General features: G+C 34.6%; 2 protein-coding genes across 4 annotated transcripts in view; both read left to right on the top strand.

The window, feature by feature from the left end:
* LOC145681035 (relaxin receptor 2-like) overlaps positions 1-18460 on the top strand; it is a 1105974-nt gene that overhangs the window by 451687 nt on the left and 635827 nt on the right. The window lies entirely within an intron of this gene.
* Positions 1379-17698, top strand: LOC145681032 (uncharacterized). 3 transcript variants are annotated; one of them, XM_081752344.1, is made up of 6 exons: positions 1379-1527; positions 7050-7183; positions 8499-8747; positions 9229-9649; positions 12428-12603; positions 14040-17698. In XM_081752344.1, the coding sequence occupies exons 2-6, from the start codon at positions 7073-7075 to the stop codon at positions 14160-14162; spliced, it is 1080 nt and encodes a 359-aa protein (XP_081608470.1). In that variant the 5' UTR covers positions 1379-1527; positions 7050-7072; the 3' UTR covers positions 14163-17698. The 3 variants fall into 3 exon arrangements, with proteins under 3 accessions (XP_081608470.1, XP_081608472.1, XP_081608471.1); XM_081752346.1 differs by lacking the exon at positions 7050-7183 and having other exon boundaries at positions 1427-1527; XM_081752345.1 differs by lacking the exon at positions 1379-1527 and having other exon boundaries at positions 1535-7183.

Here is an 18460-nt window from a genome sequence, read left to right on the forward strand (position 1 = left end):
CCTAACTTAACCTAATATAACGTTATATTATGTAATCAAACGAAGATCAATAGAAAGAAGTGGTGTCAAAGGCACTGGACCCCCTTAACGGAACATTGACCAAAAGAAGTACTTGTCCGACTTTCATGTTTCTACCCAAGGACGCCGATCCTAGGGAGCCGAGGGGGCCCTGGACCCCAATGCTCATGTGGGCCCTATGTATTTTTATATTTATTTTTATTGTTACACTGAGAGAAATGCATACTCCAGTCGGCATGTAAATGCTGTTTTTACCAGTTTACGCGCGTCACCTCATTAAGTAATGTTGTTTCATCCGTAGTACTGTCTACACCACCGTCCAGCGAAAATTTTGTATTGTGGGACCACCATTTCAAATCTAGAATTAACGCCATACCCATTCCGACGGTGGGAACTTACGTATATAATGTTGTGACCACCTTCCTACGGCTGTTCCCTCCTGATTCTTTCTAAATCTGTGACTCCCTACATTACGAGAGTAATATGACGTCATATCATTCTGTGAGAAGGAGAGAGAGGAAAGATGTTTTTAACACGAAATCAATCATGTGAATAAAATTATCCAATCACAGCCAGTCTAGTTCTTCTGCGACGAAAAAGTGTGGAAAAGAGGGCAGTGATGCCAATTCGGGGGAGAAGTTGCTAAATCTAGGGGGTTCAACTTTCAGGATAGCGACAAAAATATCTTTTTCGATTAGCGACTGTTTTGGTGATTTTTGAATGAGAATTTGGCGACTTACGTACAAAACTAGCGACTTTTGTGCTACCAACAACTTGTCCTATAATGAAGTACTATTAGTCGAATCAGCTTAGATATATGTTTGTTTTCCTTTTGTTTATTTAAATTAGCGTAAGCACTGATGAGCTGGGAAAGTATATAGCATGTGTCTCCATATTTTCGTTACGATTGCTGTTATCTCTTGTCCGCTAACGGAGACCAATTCCAATTTATAATGTCCTTTAGGTTGCAGAGCTTCCGTTTAAAGGCAAAAATAATACGTTAGCAAGAGTAAGTTGATAATTTGTAGAAACGTAAGTAAAAGTGAAGTGGATGTAAGATTCAATTCTTTGTTCGTTTTTCTAAACTCATTTTTGATTTTGCTGAACTGAAATTGATCATAAATTAAAAAATACATATATCGTTCTAAAAATGAAATTATTCTTAGTTACATATGATTCTTTCAATCTGAATTGACCACAAATTTAAAACATACACACACACACACACACACACACACACATATATATATATATATATATATATATATATATATATATATATATATATATATATATAGTGAGGGAGAGAGAGATAGAGAGAGAGTTCCATTAATAATTTTGTTGCGACTTTTCACCCGAAATTGGAGTCATTTCATCTCCCATTTAGCGACTTCTTGTGTCAACTTGTTGGCAACACTTAAAGAGGGAAACAACTAGCTATTAACGTTGTTGCTAAGGAAGCTAGGACTAAAAAACAAGAACCATACGTTGAAGGTAATGGATGAAGAAGTAAGTATACTACTCCAGCAATGGAACCTTACAAAGTTGGTTCCAAACTTTCAATTTAACTTAAATATTAATTTGATATTGTGTATTTACTACTTCCGAAAAGAAGTTTAAAGCTCGTCACACTTATACATTGAACGTTATTCAAAGGTGCGGCGAGATGGGGAATATTGTTAACAAAGTATAAAAGTGGCGTCGATAGCGTTTAAATATTGGAGGGCACATGCTACATTCTATATGCGCAAGTAACTTTTAGCTGCATACTGAGATTTATTTTAGTTTATGTTGATTGAGCAAATTTAGTGAGTGAGTTATCTAATGCAGAGCTATTGTCAATTAATTATACGAATATGAATTTTATGCATTTCAATCAGGGAACGTTCTAGAACACAGGTCGCCCTATATAGATTAGTAGCTAGGTTGATTCCTTCCTGTAGCAAAGTTTAATATTTAATTTACATAGTATTGCCGAGCGAGCGTTAGCGAGTGAAGGCAGGTTAGAGCCCCGCAGGGCACGTTGCTTTCTGTCTTTATTACAGCTAAATGAGAAGGGGGACCTGTGTTCTAGAACCTTGCCTTTCAGTCATCAGAGTAGTTAATTTTGTTTACACCTTAAAACCGTAGGCCTACTGCTTAGTATTTCGGTACAGCTACACCTATGCCAGGAAACAATTTCTGAGGCACTACAAGTAGGTTTCATAATTAAATAAATCTATGTAATAGGGAAACATGATAATTTCCAAGACACATCAGTTTGCACCATGTTATCAATCTGTACGGATTTATTTGGGCATGCGCCAATGTAAGAACAGTCCAGAATGTAGGGAATCGTTTCAAGTAAGAAAAGAGATAAATGCAATCTTAATTTGATGGAGTATTCTTAATCTGCACCAGCATTTAAACTGAAGGTGAAATACAGAATAGGGCATTTGTGCCGTATCGTAGGACCACTTTGAAAACGAAAAAAAAAAAATGTACCGCATTCACCTATATTTTGTTGGGTTGCATAAAGTTACGTCACTTTACGTTAGGGACATAGTAACTAAAACGCAAAAACAGGGGGTTAAGTTCCAGAGTTGGGCGTCCGTTTGCAGCAAAATTTTTAAAATTTACAGGAAGGATATGGATAATTTGATCGTTTGTGTGCTTGATAATATATAAGAGTCTCGAAAGATCTGGTTATTTGTTATATATAAGCGGTTATAAACATGGGACTATACGGCGAGCGGAGGGAACTATTTGGCGCAAGGTAACTGAACAGTTGCATTGTGGGAAAGAAACGAGCATTTATGTTATCAAAATGGCGAGTGTACAAGGGCAATGAACTAACAGTTTAAACATTTATGAAGCAATACGTTGATAACGAGCAAAATCTTTTAAAAGTTTGTGAAGAGCACGGATTAATGAACCTAATAACAAATTGCAGAAAGTGTGGAAAAGAGATAACAGCGAAAAAACGTGGCGAAAGCGGACGCCCAATTTCGGAATAAATGCCAAAACAGAAACCAACCTGTGCTAGGTGGCCACTAAAAAGCACAAATGCTATTTAGCCGAGTCATGGCAGGAAGGCCGAGGGGAGTGAGGGGGTACATCCGAAAGGTGCAGGCGCGTCATCGACGGTGGGTGTATGCATTAGCGAGAATGGTTACAAATATCTGGGTTTTGGCGATCGTAAAAATTACAAGAGCACTTGTCATCGTTTCACACTTGCAACGCTTCACTTGTTAACATACAATATAGCTTCTGTACACTATGCAGAAATAGATTCCCGTTCAGTTAGAAGTCACTTACCTTCAAAACTCAGGCTTGTAAACTTTTCCAATTTCAAGAAGAAAATTGTGTACAACAGTTTCCTGGGGTTTCCTTTCCTTAAATAAATACTTCGCTAAATAGCCCTCGAAATGCTCTTCCTTCTTCCCCAACGTCATGTCTTTCACGCTACTATATCCTAAGAAATGTACCTCTCCGCGAAAAAGTCCTTCCGCCTCCACATACAGTACTGCTTACAACATCAAAAACAGCCAACAAAGACAACGTTCTTCACTTTTACTATTTCACTTACCTGACTTTCACTCATTCCTCCTCACAAACTTAAATAAGTTCTCCAGTTGACCCGGTAAATTTCCTAAAATTGGTTCGGCAATACGGCACTTAACCCCAGAATAGTCTCAAATAAAAGTACCACACTAAGGAATTTTTGATGTGCATTGCCCTATCCGTCTCACTTGCGTTATTGCCGTTGTAAAGACCTCCAGAATTGGGAAAAACACAATAAATGTATAATTAATATTAATGCAAATACTCAGGGCTGCGGTGACACTTCTAATGGGTCCCATATTCGATTTCAGTTTCATTCAAGTGTTTTTTTTTTTTTTAGTAGACAAACACCGTAAACATGCATTTCCTCGTGATTGTCCCATTTTACTTAGTTATAAACTCTATTTTATTTACTCAACTATATACTTTTGATGTATGGTTAATGAAAGGTCATCATTTGTCCCGGAAATTCCGGGACTGTCACGGAATCGAGATCTGCGTCCCGAAAATGTTTCTCGGGACGCTTAAATGTCCCTGCTTTCAGCGAAGAAGAAAGGAAGGAAATATCATATTTTTTTTCATAAGATTAGGTATATAATTATTCTCTTCAACTTCTGAGTATGGCAGTTCAAAAGTTGAAAAATTGAAGAAAGAATAAAAGACTTGAATACATAAATCATGGATTTAATTAAGTTAAAAAAATAAACGAAAGAAGTTCTTCAAGATAACAAACGCCGCCAGAACATATTGTCAATGAATTAACAGTTCTTAAAAAAAAAAAAACGAACAGACAAAACGTGTTAAAGGAAACATCATATCTTGAAGAGCTAAAACAGGCTCTGAAAGCCTCGAAACGTAATAGATCCTGAGAAAAAGAAATTGCTTACCAGGGGAGAAGGGATAAATCATCTGCTTTCGTTTGCTTAACTAGGGAAGAGAAGGTCTACTAAAATGACCAAAACTGTGATTACGCAATACCTGAACAACTCTATCTAATGGAAGGAAGGAAGTTAGTATATAACACATCTTTTCATTTTAAGCATTTAGTAGCGTCCCGGATCTTCATTTTTTAAATATGGCAATCCTACAACCCTTCTGGGTTGAACGAAAAACTAATGAGTAGGTGTTAGAATTAGTATGGGAGAAAGAAAAAAAAATTAGATGTAATTAAGAGGAGGAAGAGGAACTGGTTGGGACATTGACTGAGAAGGAACTGTATTATGAGGGACGTGCTAGAGGGTATGGTGGAAGGAAAGAAAGAGGAAGTGAGGAGGATATCAAAACAGAAAATTGTTACGCCAAGGCAGAGACTAGCTGAGGACCGTGGTGCATGGGAGCTTCTCAGTTGCAGCAAGTGACCTGCCAATAAGGGTTGTGAGGTTAAAGTTGATGGGTGCTCAATATTAATTAAATATAATCAATATTATGTAGCCTAGTTTCTATAGCAAAGGTGAATTTCTGAAAGGAGCTGTGGCAGGGTTGGCTGGTTAAAAAAAAAAAAAAAAAAAAAGAAAAAGAAAACTGGTTTAAACCAGAAAACGAAAAATGTTCATAAAAGTGTAAGTGTTCGTAAAATCTTGATGAACTCATATTTGTGGGTTATCACGTTTCACTCCCTTATATTATTCGTATTATATTTAGATCCAAATTCCCCATTCATTACTCAAAGAGATTACACTACAAAAGCAACTTCTTTTTTGTATAAGTTTATGAATGTTTCTTTTGTGATTTTTTATAGTTTGTTATTATTGTTATGCAATTGGAATCAAAAGCTTAAATATTGTTTCGTTTTAATAATGTGTACTATTGATCGAAATGCTGTACTTTTTGGGGGGGTCATACAAACTCCACGAGAGACATTTATTGAAATCAGAAGTATCTTTGGTATCTATTTATGTATAAGTGGGTCAGAGCCAATTCGTATCTTTATTCACTTCTCTTACTGATATGCAAATTAAGTTGTTATATTTCTTTAACTTGGACTAATAAAAGTCGTAGTGAACTAACTTGGACTAAATTAGTTATGTACTCTGCAGTATTTTGAAATTATCCGTATGTAATTCTGTATAATGGTTTCACTTGTGCAACTGTTCATCTTTTTGTCCTTCTGAAATGACTCTTGATAATTATATTAACAAGTATGTAAAGATCAGTACAATGCATTTTTATCAGGAGTCCGTGAGTGAGTGGTAGAGTATCGCATTTGTGGCTATAATTATTCTCGGTTTCGAGTTTAAATGGAGGATAATTTCTCTTGGATGTAAGCCGAGTAGCAGTTTAGATTCCGCTTGAAGCTTATGTGACCCCTTCCGACATAACCCGTTGTTGCATAATAACTCAAAGGCGAAACAAACTTATTTATCTCCACATGTGATATAAATATATAGTGCTAATTATTTAAACCATAAAATCCTGGTTTAAACAAACAAAAAAAAAAGTTTGTGTTTTTTTCAATGAAAAAAAAAAGGTTTTTGCCCACCCTCGTTGTCAGTGTTAATCATGAATTCTCACAAATTGCTGTTGTGAGAGTTTATTTTAGCGTCCGTTTCATCACCAATACTATGTAAGAAGTGGAGCTACGCTACAACGTGCCCGCCCGCAATCGTATCCGAGTCTCGCGCCGAAGACACGATACGTGGAAGCACTAAATCAGTCTCCTATGATGTACTAGTATATAAACAGTCTCGTCTTTTAAATGCCGTTTTATTTTTAATTGTTTAACGAAAATAATTGTATTTGCAATATATTATTTTAAAAACTTTCATTTATTATAAGTATTAAACATGTTTCATAGAAACATAATAGATGAACTTCCTTTGGAGGTTCCAGGTCCATTTTCCCTCTGTGGCTACACCCCTGACAATACATCCTATGCCCTGTCGCGTTAGATCGTTATTTAATGCTGCGAATAATTAAATTACGGCTTCTAATGCTTGAACAAATGTTAAGGTAGAATTCTCTAACAGTTTCCGTTTGAATAATTTTTAGTAAAAATGTAACCACACAAGTAGCAAATATTCAACATTTAGACAGCTGATCAAGTGGTTAGCTCGCGCACTTTTGGTGCACGGGGTCTTGGGTTCGATGTCCAATGCAGACCCACTTCTTACACAGCCTTGGTTTGAAAGGGGACGCCGAACTTCAATAAATAATGACAACAGCTTGCAGCTTTTATAAAATTTAATAAAAATTGCAAATAGCATTGTTTTCGTCCAATTCCAGCACGTAGCCTAATTACTTATTGCAGTAAAATATTATTTGATCCATTTAAACTAAACATACAGCAGTTAGTGTTTGCTGGTAATTTGTTTACTTTCGTCCCGTGAGATATTTTATGTAGAACTTCCCTCGAAGGAAAAAAAGATGAAGAAATTGCTCTGATTGCTCATAAGTCTTGATTATCATAAGAACACTTTCATCAACTCATTGCTGTGTGTAAATAATTATTAGCACAAGTTATAACATTGTCTTTTTTTTTTCTATATAAGAAAACTGTATTGATATAACAGCCATGCGTTTCCTGAATGAAAGGGACATGGAGCAGCTTATTCCACAGATCGGCCTCCGTGCTAAATTCTGGGAGAACTGGACTGTTTGGTCTCAAGCTGTCGACACTCAAAATGTAAGAGCATTTCCAAATAATACTTATGAGTTGACACAGTACTTGTACAATCCGCGGCAAAAAACCTGCAACATGAGCATATAAGTTTATTGTGAAATGACGAAGTCTTTTGCTTCAAAATAAGTGTGCACGGGAGGAGGCCGAGGTTTATCCTGGCATGATTCGTTCCACTTAGACGTTATGTTCATTCCCTGTGCTGTTAGGCGTAGTTTCGCAATAAACTTACATTCTCATGTTGCAGGTTTTTTGCCGCGGATTGTACAAAGAAATTTGGTACGAAAACGTTTAGTGTGGAAAAAGTAGTTTATAGAACAAGAATATATTATAACATTCTTCTTGCATAATGTACGTTGTGCGAATAGTTGATCATGAGCATATACTTTGTACTAAGCACCCATTGAAAATGTTTCATGTATAATTACCTGCGAAGAATATACAAGTCACATCTTTGTGTTAAACAGGGAGATGGGGTTCTGTAGGAGATAGTGTTGTATTGTTACATTCTTATGGTTTTGTTTTACAATGTGTAACAACAATCAACTATTGTCAAGACTTCCAGTTTAATTGTAATTTTGGCCATTTTTTTTTTAAATCTCATACTTAGTGCTAAGCTTATATGAGGAATACGTTTTTTTTTAGTTGAATATACGTGAAATGTTATATAATGAATAATATATTAACTGCTTCAAAGGTGAGTTTCGTTGAATTTTCTGCCTATTGCATTACGGTGTCTTTAGCTACGCACAATGCTGGGTCGCTCCGTGTTGTCAGATCCGAGTATTTTTTCTTCTTTTTTTTCGTTAGTTGCCTTCTGATGTCCCACACAGAGACTTTTCCTTTATTGATGCCTTGGGAAAGACAGAGAATGCAGTCAGTAAATACTTGCTTTTATTAATAGGTTTGAAATTTTAAGTACGTAGTATAACCACCCTTAGTTAGGTGATGAAGTCCAATCTCTTCGGACCGAAACTTGTAAATCACAAAGTAGTAGCCTAGAGGATGGTTACACCAATTTAGCTCTAGCAATTTAGCTCAAGATACTAATTTCCTAGAATTTTACTGTTTCATATCGTCTTTTTATAAAGTTTGTTTCTCATTTTTACTGTAAAATACTCAGCTTTTCGTGAAGCTTTTCTAATCACTCATCGATTTTTTTTTTCTCCGGACAGTGACAATTCGTATTTAATTGTTGTGGCTTGCATACGCTTTCCTGTAACTTTTAAAAAGTTTATTATTAGTGTATTAAGTTTGCTTCTGAATAATGATTCTCAACCGTACTTTCCAGTATGTATGTATTTAATATGTTTATTTGTAGGTTAATCCTTCCTTTGAACCAGAGTTTGAAGATTCCATACTGGACATATCTACGAGTGTATTAAAAGCAACAGGTGCAGAAGAAGTATTTTTACAGCGTCGAACGAACACAGCAAAAACTTTACCGGACACTTCGGAACCAATTGTTGGACGAGAAGAATTAGCAACTTCAAATCAGCAAATTCAGCTTTATGAACCACTGTGTGCAAGGAAAGATTTTGAAGTAAACAGGGAACAGGATGATAATTTTGTAAGTTATTGATATAATGAACTTTTTATTTTATATTTGTACGTATAGCTGGGCTCACTTTACGGAGCAACGTACTTCCAGACGCTTCGTAATGCACTGCTAAACGAGGCCACTTCGAAACCATAGATGTGAGAAATAACCAAGTTCTCAATGACAATTCGTTATTTTAAAAAAAAGGTACCTTTCACTCTGTTCACATACATAGTGCCAGTTTCATTGTTCTCAATTTTATCATACCATGTTTATTTTACTGTGAACAATTCCTTGTATATTCAGTCACTGTTCATACAAAAGTATTTCGACAAATTAAGTAGCAGCATTTGCACTATGCTTCCTTGAAGATTTTAAATTACCTTTCGCTCTTTATACATTACCTTTGTTCAAGCTTGTATCTGTTTTCTCGAATATTAACTCTCTTCTATTAAGCATGAACATTAGATCATCCAATATGCAATATATGTTTCGGTGATTTATATTACAGGTTCTCAAAGTACTACAGAGCTCCATGGATGGGAAAGGTCTTATTGCAGCAGGAAATACAACCGGTGGACTCTTAACACAGAGGCAGAGAAAAGAGCTTGGTGGAATAATAATCAGAGCGATCTTAGGTGATAGCACATCCTTAAAAGTTCACGCAGAAACCTTTACTAAGTTAGCTCTTGAAATAAGAAAAATATTTCCGAAGGAGCTTCCAGCTATTTACTTCACTTCTTCATTAAGTGCTATCCCTTACCGAAAGAAACGGAACGCTGGTGGCATCTTGTATGAAGCTTATATATCAAGGCGCAGAAGATTCCGCAAACTTGGGGAGCTTCCTGGATTCAGTAGGTCAAGAAACTCAAGACCCTCATCACCAGCAACACTAACAGATTCCAGCTGTACTGAAGATGATACTGAAGTCGGTAAGTATTTTTTCAGTTGCCAAATATTTTGAAAGTGCTAGGATCTATTGTATTATATATTTACTTTATCTGCTAAATATTTTAAAGCACTTAAGCCTTAAAGAAAAGGTTCACTCTGGTGAATGGAATCTTTTATCAGCTTACAAGACAAGATATCGTTTTTGTGATAGTGACTTTATCTCCCAAGCGAAGTGCATATAATTAATTATCAATAATTAAGTTTAACGGCCCACAGTTATACCCTTTTAGCAAAAGGAGCTGGATGGTTAATGAAAGTGAATGATGGTGGAATTAAGTTTTATGTGGTCTCCCAACGGAGATCGAACTCGGGACCATGCGCACTAAAGGCATATGTGCTAGCCACTAGAGCAGCTGGAGACACAAGAAAAGTGCAACCCGCGAATTGATGTATGGGTATTGCTGTATTAGGACTAAATTTTCAAATTTTTGCTATGTTCTTTTCACGTCCAAATCCTGCTAATTGCATTTGTTTCCGAATGACTCATGTAAACACTAAAATTTTCCCGTTATTCCATTTCTGAGAACTATTAGTAAGATCTGACAAAAAACACACACTATACAAGTGTAAATAAGTAATTTTAATAACGTGTAGGTGCTCTAGGTTGAATATTTAACGAAGAAAAAGAAACCTACCTTGCATCTCGTGCTTTTTATCCTGGTTAATATTTCATTTCTTCAATATTGCCTCCCGAGCTGGAGCCTTGGTCTGAAATCTTCCTACTATATACTAGACTTTGTATTATATTTTTATTTATTTACATGCTATTTTATTGTTATTATTCTTTTATTTATTTATTTTTGTTTTTAAATCCTGTAATACTAAACACACCACATGTCCCCAAAGCACTGAATATTCTTTCACCGTAACAGCTCGAACTGTGTCTTTTCGTTCTGGTGAGGTGAACGTATTGTTGTCATTGTTAAAACAAGCTTGTATTTAGGAGAACAGGCTGGAATAGATTATACTCACCTTACATCCTTGTGTGTAAATGAACAAGAGAAACAAGTGAAAGAAGTGTAAATTATTAAAACAAAACAAAATATTTTCTTTAATACGTTTTACATCTCCAAAACGAAAGGATATAATTCGAACTTTAAGGTGAAAGAATGTGTTTTGTTTTGAGGACACGTCGAGTGTTTCATATTACAAAACTTAAAAATCACAGTGTCTTCTAGTTCGTAGTAGGAATGTTCGAGACCAAGGGAGAAGCGCAGGCAGAAATATTAAAGAAAGAATTAATAAGAATAATAAAGCACTGGATGTAATGTGAGTTTCTTTCAGAAGTACTTTTATTACTTAGTATAGTCTAAGCATCGGGGCTAAAAAATTGAGGTCTAAGGGCAAATCATGTAACAATTTGGCATCCGATATTTTTTTGAATATATACCCATCACTGATCACAAAAACACCAGAGCCGGATGCCAGAAAGCCGAAATTTTAGCCATTTGTATTATTCACTATATCTTCGTAACTATTGAAGCTAAAGCATACAAAGTTTTTTCATTTTGTTTGCGTAATTGTCTTCAAATTAATTTCAGTGCATTTTTGAGCTAAATATAATGGTTTTCTTGTTATTTTCACTTAGTATTGGTTGCGTGTGAAGTCAGTTTTTAGCCACAGATTATTTACAAGATCGAATTTGGAAAAATGTGTCTTCTAAACGTTTTTCGCCATTTTATGCTCTTCCAAAAAATGCATGCTTATATTAGTGTAGGACTAATAGTGCCTGAGTTAAAGCGACTTTATTCTGTCGTGTGTGAAACTGATCACGGCGCGGCCCAAGAGTTACCTTCCCACAAGCGGTATATATCAGCAGCTGATAATGATTAATATATATATATAATCTTGTCTGCCTGTAAGTCTATAATCCTGATAATTAAGTCTGTGTATAAACTAATTACAGTTATCCAGTTTTAATATGAATTGAGGGGCTTTTTCCAAAATAACCCTTGTTAAAATACAAAATTTCTCTGAAGAATAAAAAGAGAGCTTTCTCTAGTATACAGTATGAGAAACTCTGCAAATCTGTTTCTTTATACGTGTCTCTGATACCTTGTAAAACATGCAGCTTTCTTTTCATTTTTCTGAAAAAAAAAATCTTGTTTCAACAAGGGTTGCTTTTGCCACAAGTCCTTCGATTTATTTACTACAATCAATACTAAGCGAAATAGAGCAGGAACCAGATTTCAAAATTGCCTTCAAGAGAGAATCATGAACAATTTGCCATCCACGTTTTTTTATACATTACCACCGTTTCCTCTTAATACTTACTGTAAAGGTCAGAAAAAAATACGATATGCCTAACACATTTTATAAATGATCAGTTTTTAAACTAAAATCTTATTTACAGAAGAAGCACTTACCTATTATTAAAATTGTATACAGTTGTTATAATAAAATAAATCTATAATAAGAAACGTAATAGAAGGAATTCATATACATAAGAAATGTCTATACCTTAGAACATTTTATTTTTTATTTTTAGAGTTAGTTCTTAATAATGTTATGCCACTCTTATATAACGGTAACCAAGAAAGTTCTGTCCCTTTTCCACCCGCATTTTCGAACATCGATATGTCACCTTAGACGTACGTGGAAGATCAAAAATAGTTCCCATCAACATCGACGACCTTCTGCCAAAGAAAAAAAGTTTTTTTTTACATATCTGGTCTCTAGTACTTTTACAAAAGATAAAATATTAAAAAGCATTAAAATCAGATACCTGAAGCGTCATCTCAATATTTACTTTCTTTCAGTTGCTCCATCTGTGGCTGAACACCTGCAGTGGCTGAGTAATGCAATCCAGCCATGGTCCCTGTATTGGAAGGAAACCGTAGACTCTCGGCTAAAATATTTAGAAGATACTGAAGTTACTCTGAGCGAGTATTTCAATAAATACCCAGCCTTGAAGCAACAACAGGGATATCAACTGGTAAGTGGTGTAGGGGGATATGTTAGTGCATTGGTTATTTTTTCACAATATTCGAATCAAATGCTAAATACGAATAATTTTTATCGTTTCTTATGAATCTTAGCCCTCACAAGCAGCAGCTTCAGTTTTGACGAATAATTGTCTCATAGATACGAAATTCAATTGTATGCTTTTTCTTGTAAGAGAAAACTACAAAATATTGCATTACAAAAAGTGTAAGATCAAATTTGAGAGCAAACAAGTTTTATATTTCATTCTATTAAGTTTCTTTTTTTTTTTTTTTTTTTTTGTATATGTGAAAGCTGGTTTAGATGTTTCTCTTGAGTAAGTCGTTATCTTTTTCTTTCTCAAGAAGCAAGTCAGAAACTTTGTAGTGTGTAAGTTGGAGTATATTTTATATAGCTTCAAGGGTTAAATTATATCAGTTGTCCTGTGTCTTCGCAGGTAAGAATTTTGGAAATAAACGTAATATTTGTATATTTCTCCATTCTTCAATTTAAAGCTAACGAGGGTACCTACTTAAATATGTTCACAATTCACAAACTGAGATTGTCAGCTATACGGTCCGTCATGATTTATAATACTTTAGTGCCATTCGCTAACGTTCCTAGAAACATTTCTGTTTCCTAGATGATACAATAAAGTGTGATGCAGGGGGAAGTGTAGGTGATCATCATCAGCACCTTAATATATACAACCATTTTGTAGTGCGTTTGGATTTGATAAGACCTCATATTCTATGCCTGGCCTGAAACCCAGAACTACCGTATCTCGTGGGAACATGAAAACAATTATAAACCAAACAGTCAAACTTAGTTGAAGTTCGCCAGTAAGTTTATCTACCACTAAAATCCCATCAAAATCTGCTTAATGTTTTTCGAGTAATTGACGAAAGAACATAAATTCTAAAAATTGTTTCTTTGCCTGATCAACTATCGTGACAATCTATTTCCTATATATGAAATTTTGTAACAAATTTAGGGACGCACATGACTTTTGAATTATTTCATAATATGTGTAGCTTAAATGTCTTAAATCACTGATGACCTAATGGCGGCTCGCTGGCTAATCAGATCCGCGAATAAAAATGAACAATATATATATATATATATATATATATATATATATATATATATATATATATATATATATGATTGGTTTATGTTTCAACTGCATGAATACTAGCAAGAATATAGCAGATTACCTTAATTTACCTAAAGCGCGATTTGATTTTTAACTGTGAAAAACAAATCTTTATCCTTCTGGTTTCCAAACCTATTCTCCATGGTGAGGTCATTAATACCTGACTGGTTTGAGAAAAGGCACTTTTATATAGTTACTCCCAAATGTTAATAATTCAGTAGTTTCTATGTAATAGGCTATATATGACAGAGATATTAATAGGTTTCTGACATCAACACTGCTTTTTATTTCAGTTACTTACCGATTTTGACTACAAGGAACCTGGAAAAAACTATTCACAGTTTAGTGGCATCCTTAGGGTCCGTGACAAAATAATAAAAATAGCAAATGAGAAGCAGAAAAACTCCAGAGAATAACAAGTGAGAAGCAGAAAGACTCCGCCTCAGTTTTTCAGAATTTCTTATGTATGAATGAAGTTTTAAAACCAATTTTGCGGAACCTGAAACGGCTACAAAATTGTACAGCTGGTATGGAAAACATAATACAAAGCAGAGTCTGGCTAGACATCATGGCCAAAACTGAAGAGCAGGATAGTTTAATGCTCCCGTTGATTTTTTTTATTATTATTATTATTCCGAGATAAGCAATCCTCTTGGTAGCCATTATACCATTCATAAATTGGGTGCTGTTTATTTATCACTACCTTTTCTGGCTGGCCATTTGCTTTCACAATTGAATTACATATTTCTCTTAGCATTATTTCATGCATCAGACAGAGTACAGTTTGTTAATGACAGTTTTTAAGCAAGTAAGTGAACAACTTAACTTCTTGCGTAATACTGGTATTAATGTATCCACAGATGTGCACACAGGTAATATAAGGTTTCATGTTTGTTTCTCAGGCGATAATCTTGGTCTAAACAGTATTTTGAGGTTTGTGGAAAGTTTTGTTGCAGACTGTTGGTGTCGAATATGTTCAGTAAATAAAAAACAGTTGCAGACCATGTGTTTTGAAAATCTGTTCTTCATAAGGACAATAGTAAATTATGAACATGCTGTATTGTTACAGAATAAATCAAAAACTGGTATAAAAGAAAGATGTGTCATTCTTGATACATTGCATGGCTTTCAACTTTTTGACCACGTGTCTGTTGATATTCTTCACGATTATTTTGAAGGTTGCTGTCGCTATGTCATGCCATTTCTTGTTGAATTTTTACTAATTCGTTCTAAACTTACTTCACTTAACATTTTAGAAAGCAATTGAAAGCTTTTAATTATGGCCCGACTCAGGTTCAAAACCCACAAACTGTATTGTTGTTGATGGTTGCAATGTAAGAATTAAAACATCAGCTGCTGAGATGATGGTATTGATAAGACACTTGGGTCTGATAATTAGAGAGTATGTACCCACAGACTGTGAGGTGCGCGGGAGTTGTATTTATATGTAACGTAAAATTATGGATAGGCTACTTAATCGCCGAGTTTGTGTTGATTCCACAGAACAGTTGCAATTTATGATTACAGATTTTCTTTCTGCAAAGGCCTCTTGTAACCGACTGAATATTTTTAAAACAATAGCATTAAGAAAACAGCTACTCCTCAATGATATTTTTATTGAAAACAAAACGTTGGATGCCTTTGCATGTGCAAAGAAAGTATCAGTTAGTAATTTAACTAATCACCTCCTGTGTGAACGGTTTGATCTGCGGCAATCAAACTTGTTCGTAGTGAAGTGGATTAAAGTTAAGGGTCAGAGGTTACATATTTCTTCTGTTGTCACAGTAGATCTATGCATTGATACACTCCTGCTTTTGCACAAATTACTAAAATATTTGTTGCTGATGATGGATGAGTTTTTTTCTTATGTTCTCTGTTTCAAACAGTGGAATTGGACTTATTATTTTGCATATCATGTACATAGAACCAATGAGAGTGACTGGTTTCAACCCTCTGCTCTGTTTTCTTTAGTGCCGAATGCAATTACTATCATGTGCGACAGTAAGATATACATAACTGTCAGAATGCCCTTAGAATAGCTTGGCTAGCTTAGATTACATGGAGTTCCATCATTTTATATTTTATGTATTTATTTTTTATTTTGTTTATTTATTTATTTGTTGCTTGAGAAGTTAAAGGGAACTGTACTAGGTCTGATTTAATAGGTTTTGTCTTTCCTGTTTTATAGAAATTGTAAGAAGCTTCTTTCTCATGAGTATAAGGGATGAAAACAGACAAATATTGTTATGTCATGCTTATAAATGGCAATTATTTACTATTATTCCATTGTATGTGAAATCTATGAGCCACACAAGTCCCTCGTTAGATGATGTGGTAGAAAAGTATATGAGTGTGAACGTGGAACACTGTGTTGTGAATTTTTTTTCTTGGGAAGTTAAAGGGAACTGTACTAGGTCTGATTTAATAGGTTTTGTCTTTCCTGTTTTATTGTAATTGTAAAAAGCTTCTTTCTCATGAGTATAAGAGATGCAAACACACAAATGTTGTTATGTCATGCTTATAAAAGGCAATTATTTACTATTATTCAATTATATGCAAAATCTATGAGTCACACAAATCACTTGTTAGATGATATGGTAGAAAAGTATGTGAGTGTTGACGTGGAACAGTGTGTTGTGAAATTTCTTTGATATGAAGACGAAAATTAGTAAAATATTCAGATGAGTCCAATCATCCGGCATTTTACAATTAGTGAGTACTACAATTCACTCTAAGAAGAGTTTCTGTTAGACCATCCATTAGGGACTGTCATCCTCCCAATGCGACGAGTACACCTTTGACCGAGAGATATTTCAATGTTAATATATGAATAAAACATTTCGACACCCCTTCCAAGTAGTATTGGGCATAATCTCACTTGCCAAGTGCTAACAGAGACTGTGACTCTGAGCAACCTCGTTTGAGATTATCTTGTACTTATGTACACTATTCAAAGGTTAACTATTGACAGAATTACCTTAACAAGGAAAAAAAACTCATCTTACATGTAGTACTTTATTGTATTTGTTAGTTCTTCATTTCGATATATCCGCCCGCGCTGGAGCCTTGGTCCCGCTCTCGAATACTCCTACTGCAAACTAGAATAAATTGAAAGTGTGTGAATTTCTTTTAAAGTTCTAAAATAAAACATTCCACATGTCCCCAAAACAATAAACGTTGCCACTTTAACTGCTTGAACTGTGTCCTTTTGTTCCGAAGATGTAAAACGTATCGAAGAAAATATTTCGTTTTTTAATAATTTACACTTCTCACTTTTCTTGTGTACACTACTTTGCTAAATGATTCAATTCCACTCTGTTCTCCAGAACACAAATTTATTTTTATAATGGAAATAATTTTAATACGTTTACATCTCCAAAACGAAAGGACACAGTTCGAGCTGTTAAGGTGAAAGAATTTTAGTGGTTTAGGGACATGCGGAGTGTTTCGTATTACATGGCTTTAAAAATCACATTATGTTATTTCTTTTAGTTTTTAATAGGAGTTTTCGAAAGCAAGGCCCCAGCGCAGGCAGATATATTGAAAGGGAGATTCAACAAAGATAATAAAGCACCACATGCAAGGTGTGTTTCTCTTTTTCTTTTTTTAAATATGCATCCTAGAACTTATACAGATTATTATATGGTTATCTTAACTCTATTCAGCTTGAAGTCATGTGTAAACTTCACTCGCGTTTATGTTATTCAAAAACATCAAATTCCACATATGCATTCGGACATGTCTATAGGTTATTTAACAAATGATACGCTTTGTCCAGCGTCTATAGCACACTATAAGTAATAGTAAGTGTGTACTCTCATGCTCATGAGAGAAAATAATACTTGGAATTGAACATCCCTCGTACTTAGTTAAGTGTCTATTTACACTTTATCGTAAAAGTTCATAATCTTTACATTATTCGTATTTCATAATTTTGTGTTGTATTTTTGTTTGTAATTTTGTTTACATTATTTGTTGTATTACATTTGTTGGAACAATTCTTGTACTCCCATATTGAAACGCAATTAATATTTTTTGAACGAGAATGGCAAGTTTTTGTATTTTTCAATTACCATACGTTTCATGTGTTGCATTTTTGTTATTTTGTAACAAAGTAATTTGCAATAATGCTTTAAAATTAGAAGTGAAGTAAAATATAGTAGTTCAGTATAATGTTTATTCTTTTCTCCTGAAGAATGTAACAATGTTTCATGTGTGAGAATGTGTAAAGTTATGTAAATTTTTCACCATAATACAAGACGTTTGTAAAATTTCAACTGGTGTTTTCTATTCATAATATGTGTTTCGCTTATAATTGTACAAAGAATTGGTTGTAGGTACCCACTTCTCTTTAAGTTATATTTTGTTCATGGACCGGTCATGAGGACGAACGATAGTCCATTCTCAGCAGGCAAAGCAGACAGTAGACCGTACCTCGTTCTCTGTCTGTCTGTCTGTGTGTTTAGGTAGAAAATTTTTCAAAACAAATAACTTTATTTCGGGGTAAGGCAAAAAGAAAAATCCAACAGAAATGTAAAAGTCCATACTTAAAATTCCCTCACTTTTCCAGGTAGGTGAGAATCCTGAAATTATAATAAACAATGCCAAAGCGTTAAGTTTGTCTTACTCCCACAGAAGTTTAAAATGTACGCTATTGAAAATAATTTATTTCATTATGGTATATAGTGAGGGATGCCTATCTTGTTACAGTAAA

The sequence above is a fragment of the Thermobia domestica genome, chromosome 3 (assembly GCF_964235325.1).
Source record: "Thermobia domestica chromosome 3, izTheDome1.hap1.1, whole genome shotgun sequence".
In the NCBI taxonomy this organism is placed as follows: Eukaryota; Metazoa; Arthropoda; class Insecta; order Zygentoma; family Lepismatidae; genus Thermobia; species Thermobia domestica.

Bases quoted from the DNA above. Each gene is read 5' to 3' on its own strand.
- LOC145681032 (XM_081752344.1), top strand. From the start codon at position 7,073: ATGCGTTTCCTGAATGAAAGGGACATGGAGCAGCTTATTCCACAGATC. The intron at 8,748-9,228 runs GTAAGTTATTGA...TTTATATTACAG, and splicing joins GGGAACAGGATGATAATTTT to GTTCTCAAAGTACTACAGAG. The intron at 9,650-12,427 runs GTAAGTATTTTT...ACTTTCTTTCAG, and splicing joins TGAAGATGATACTGAAGTCG to TTGCTCCATCTGTGGCTGAA.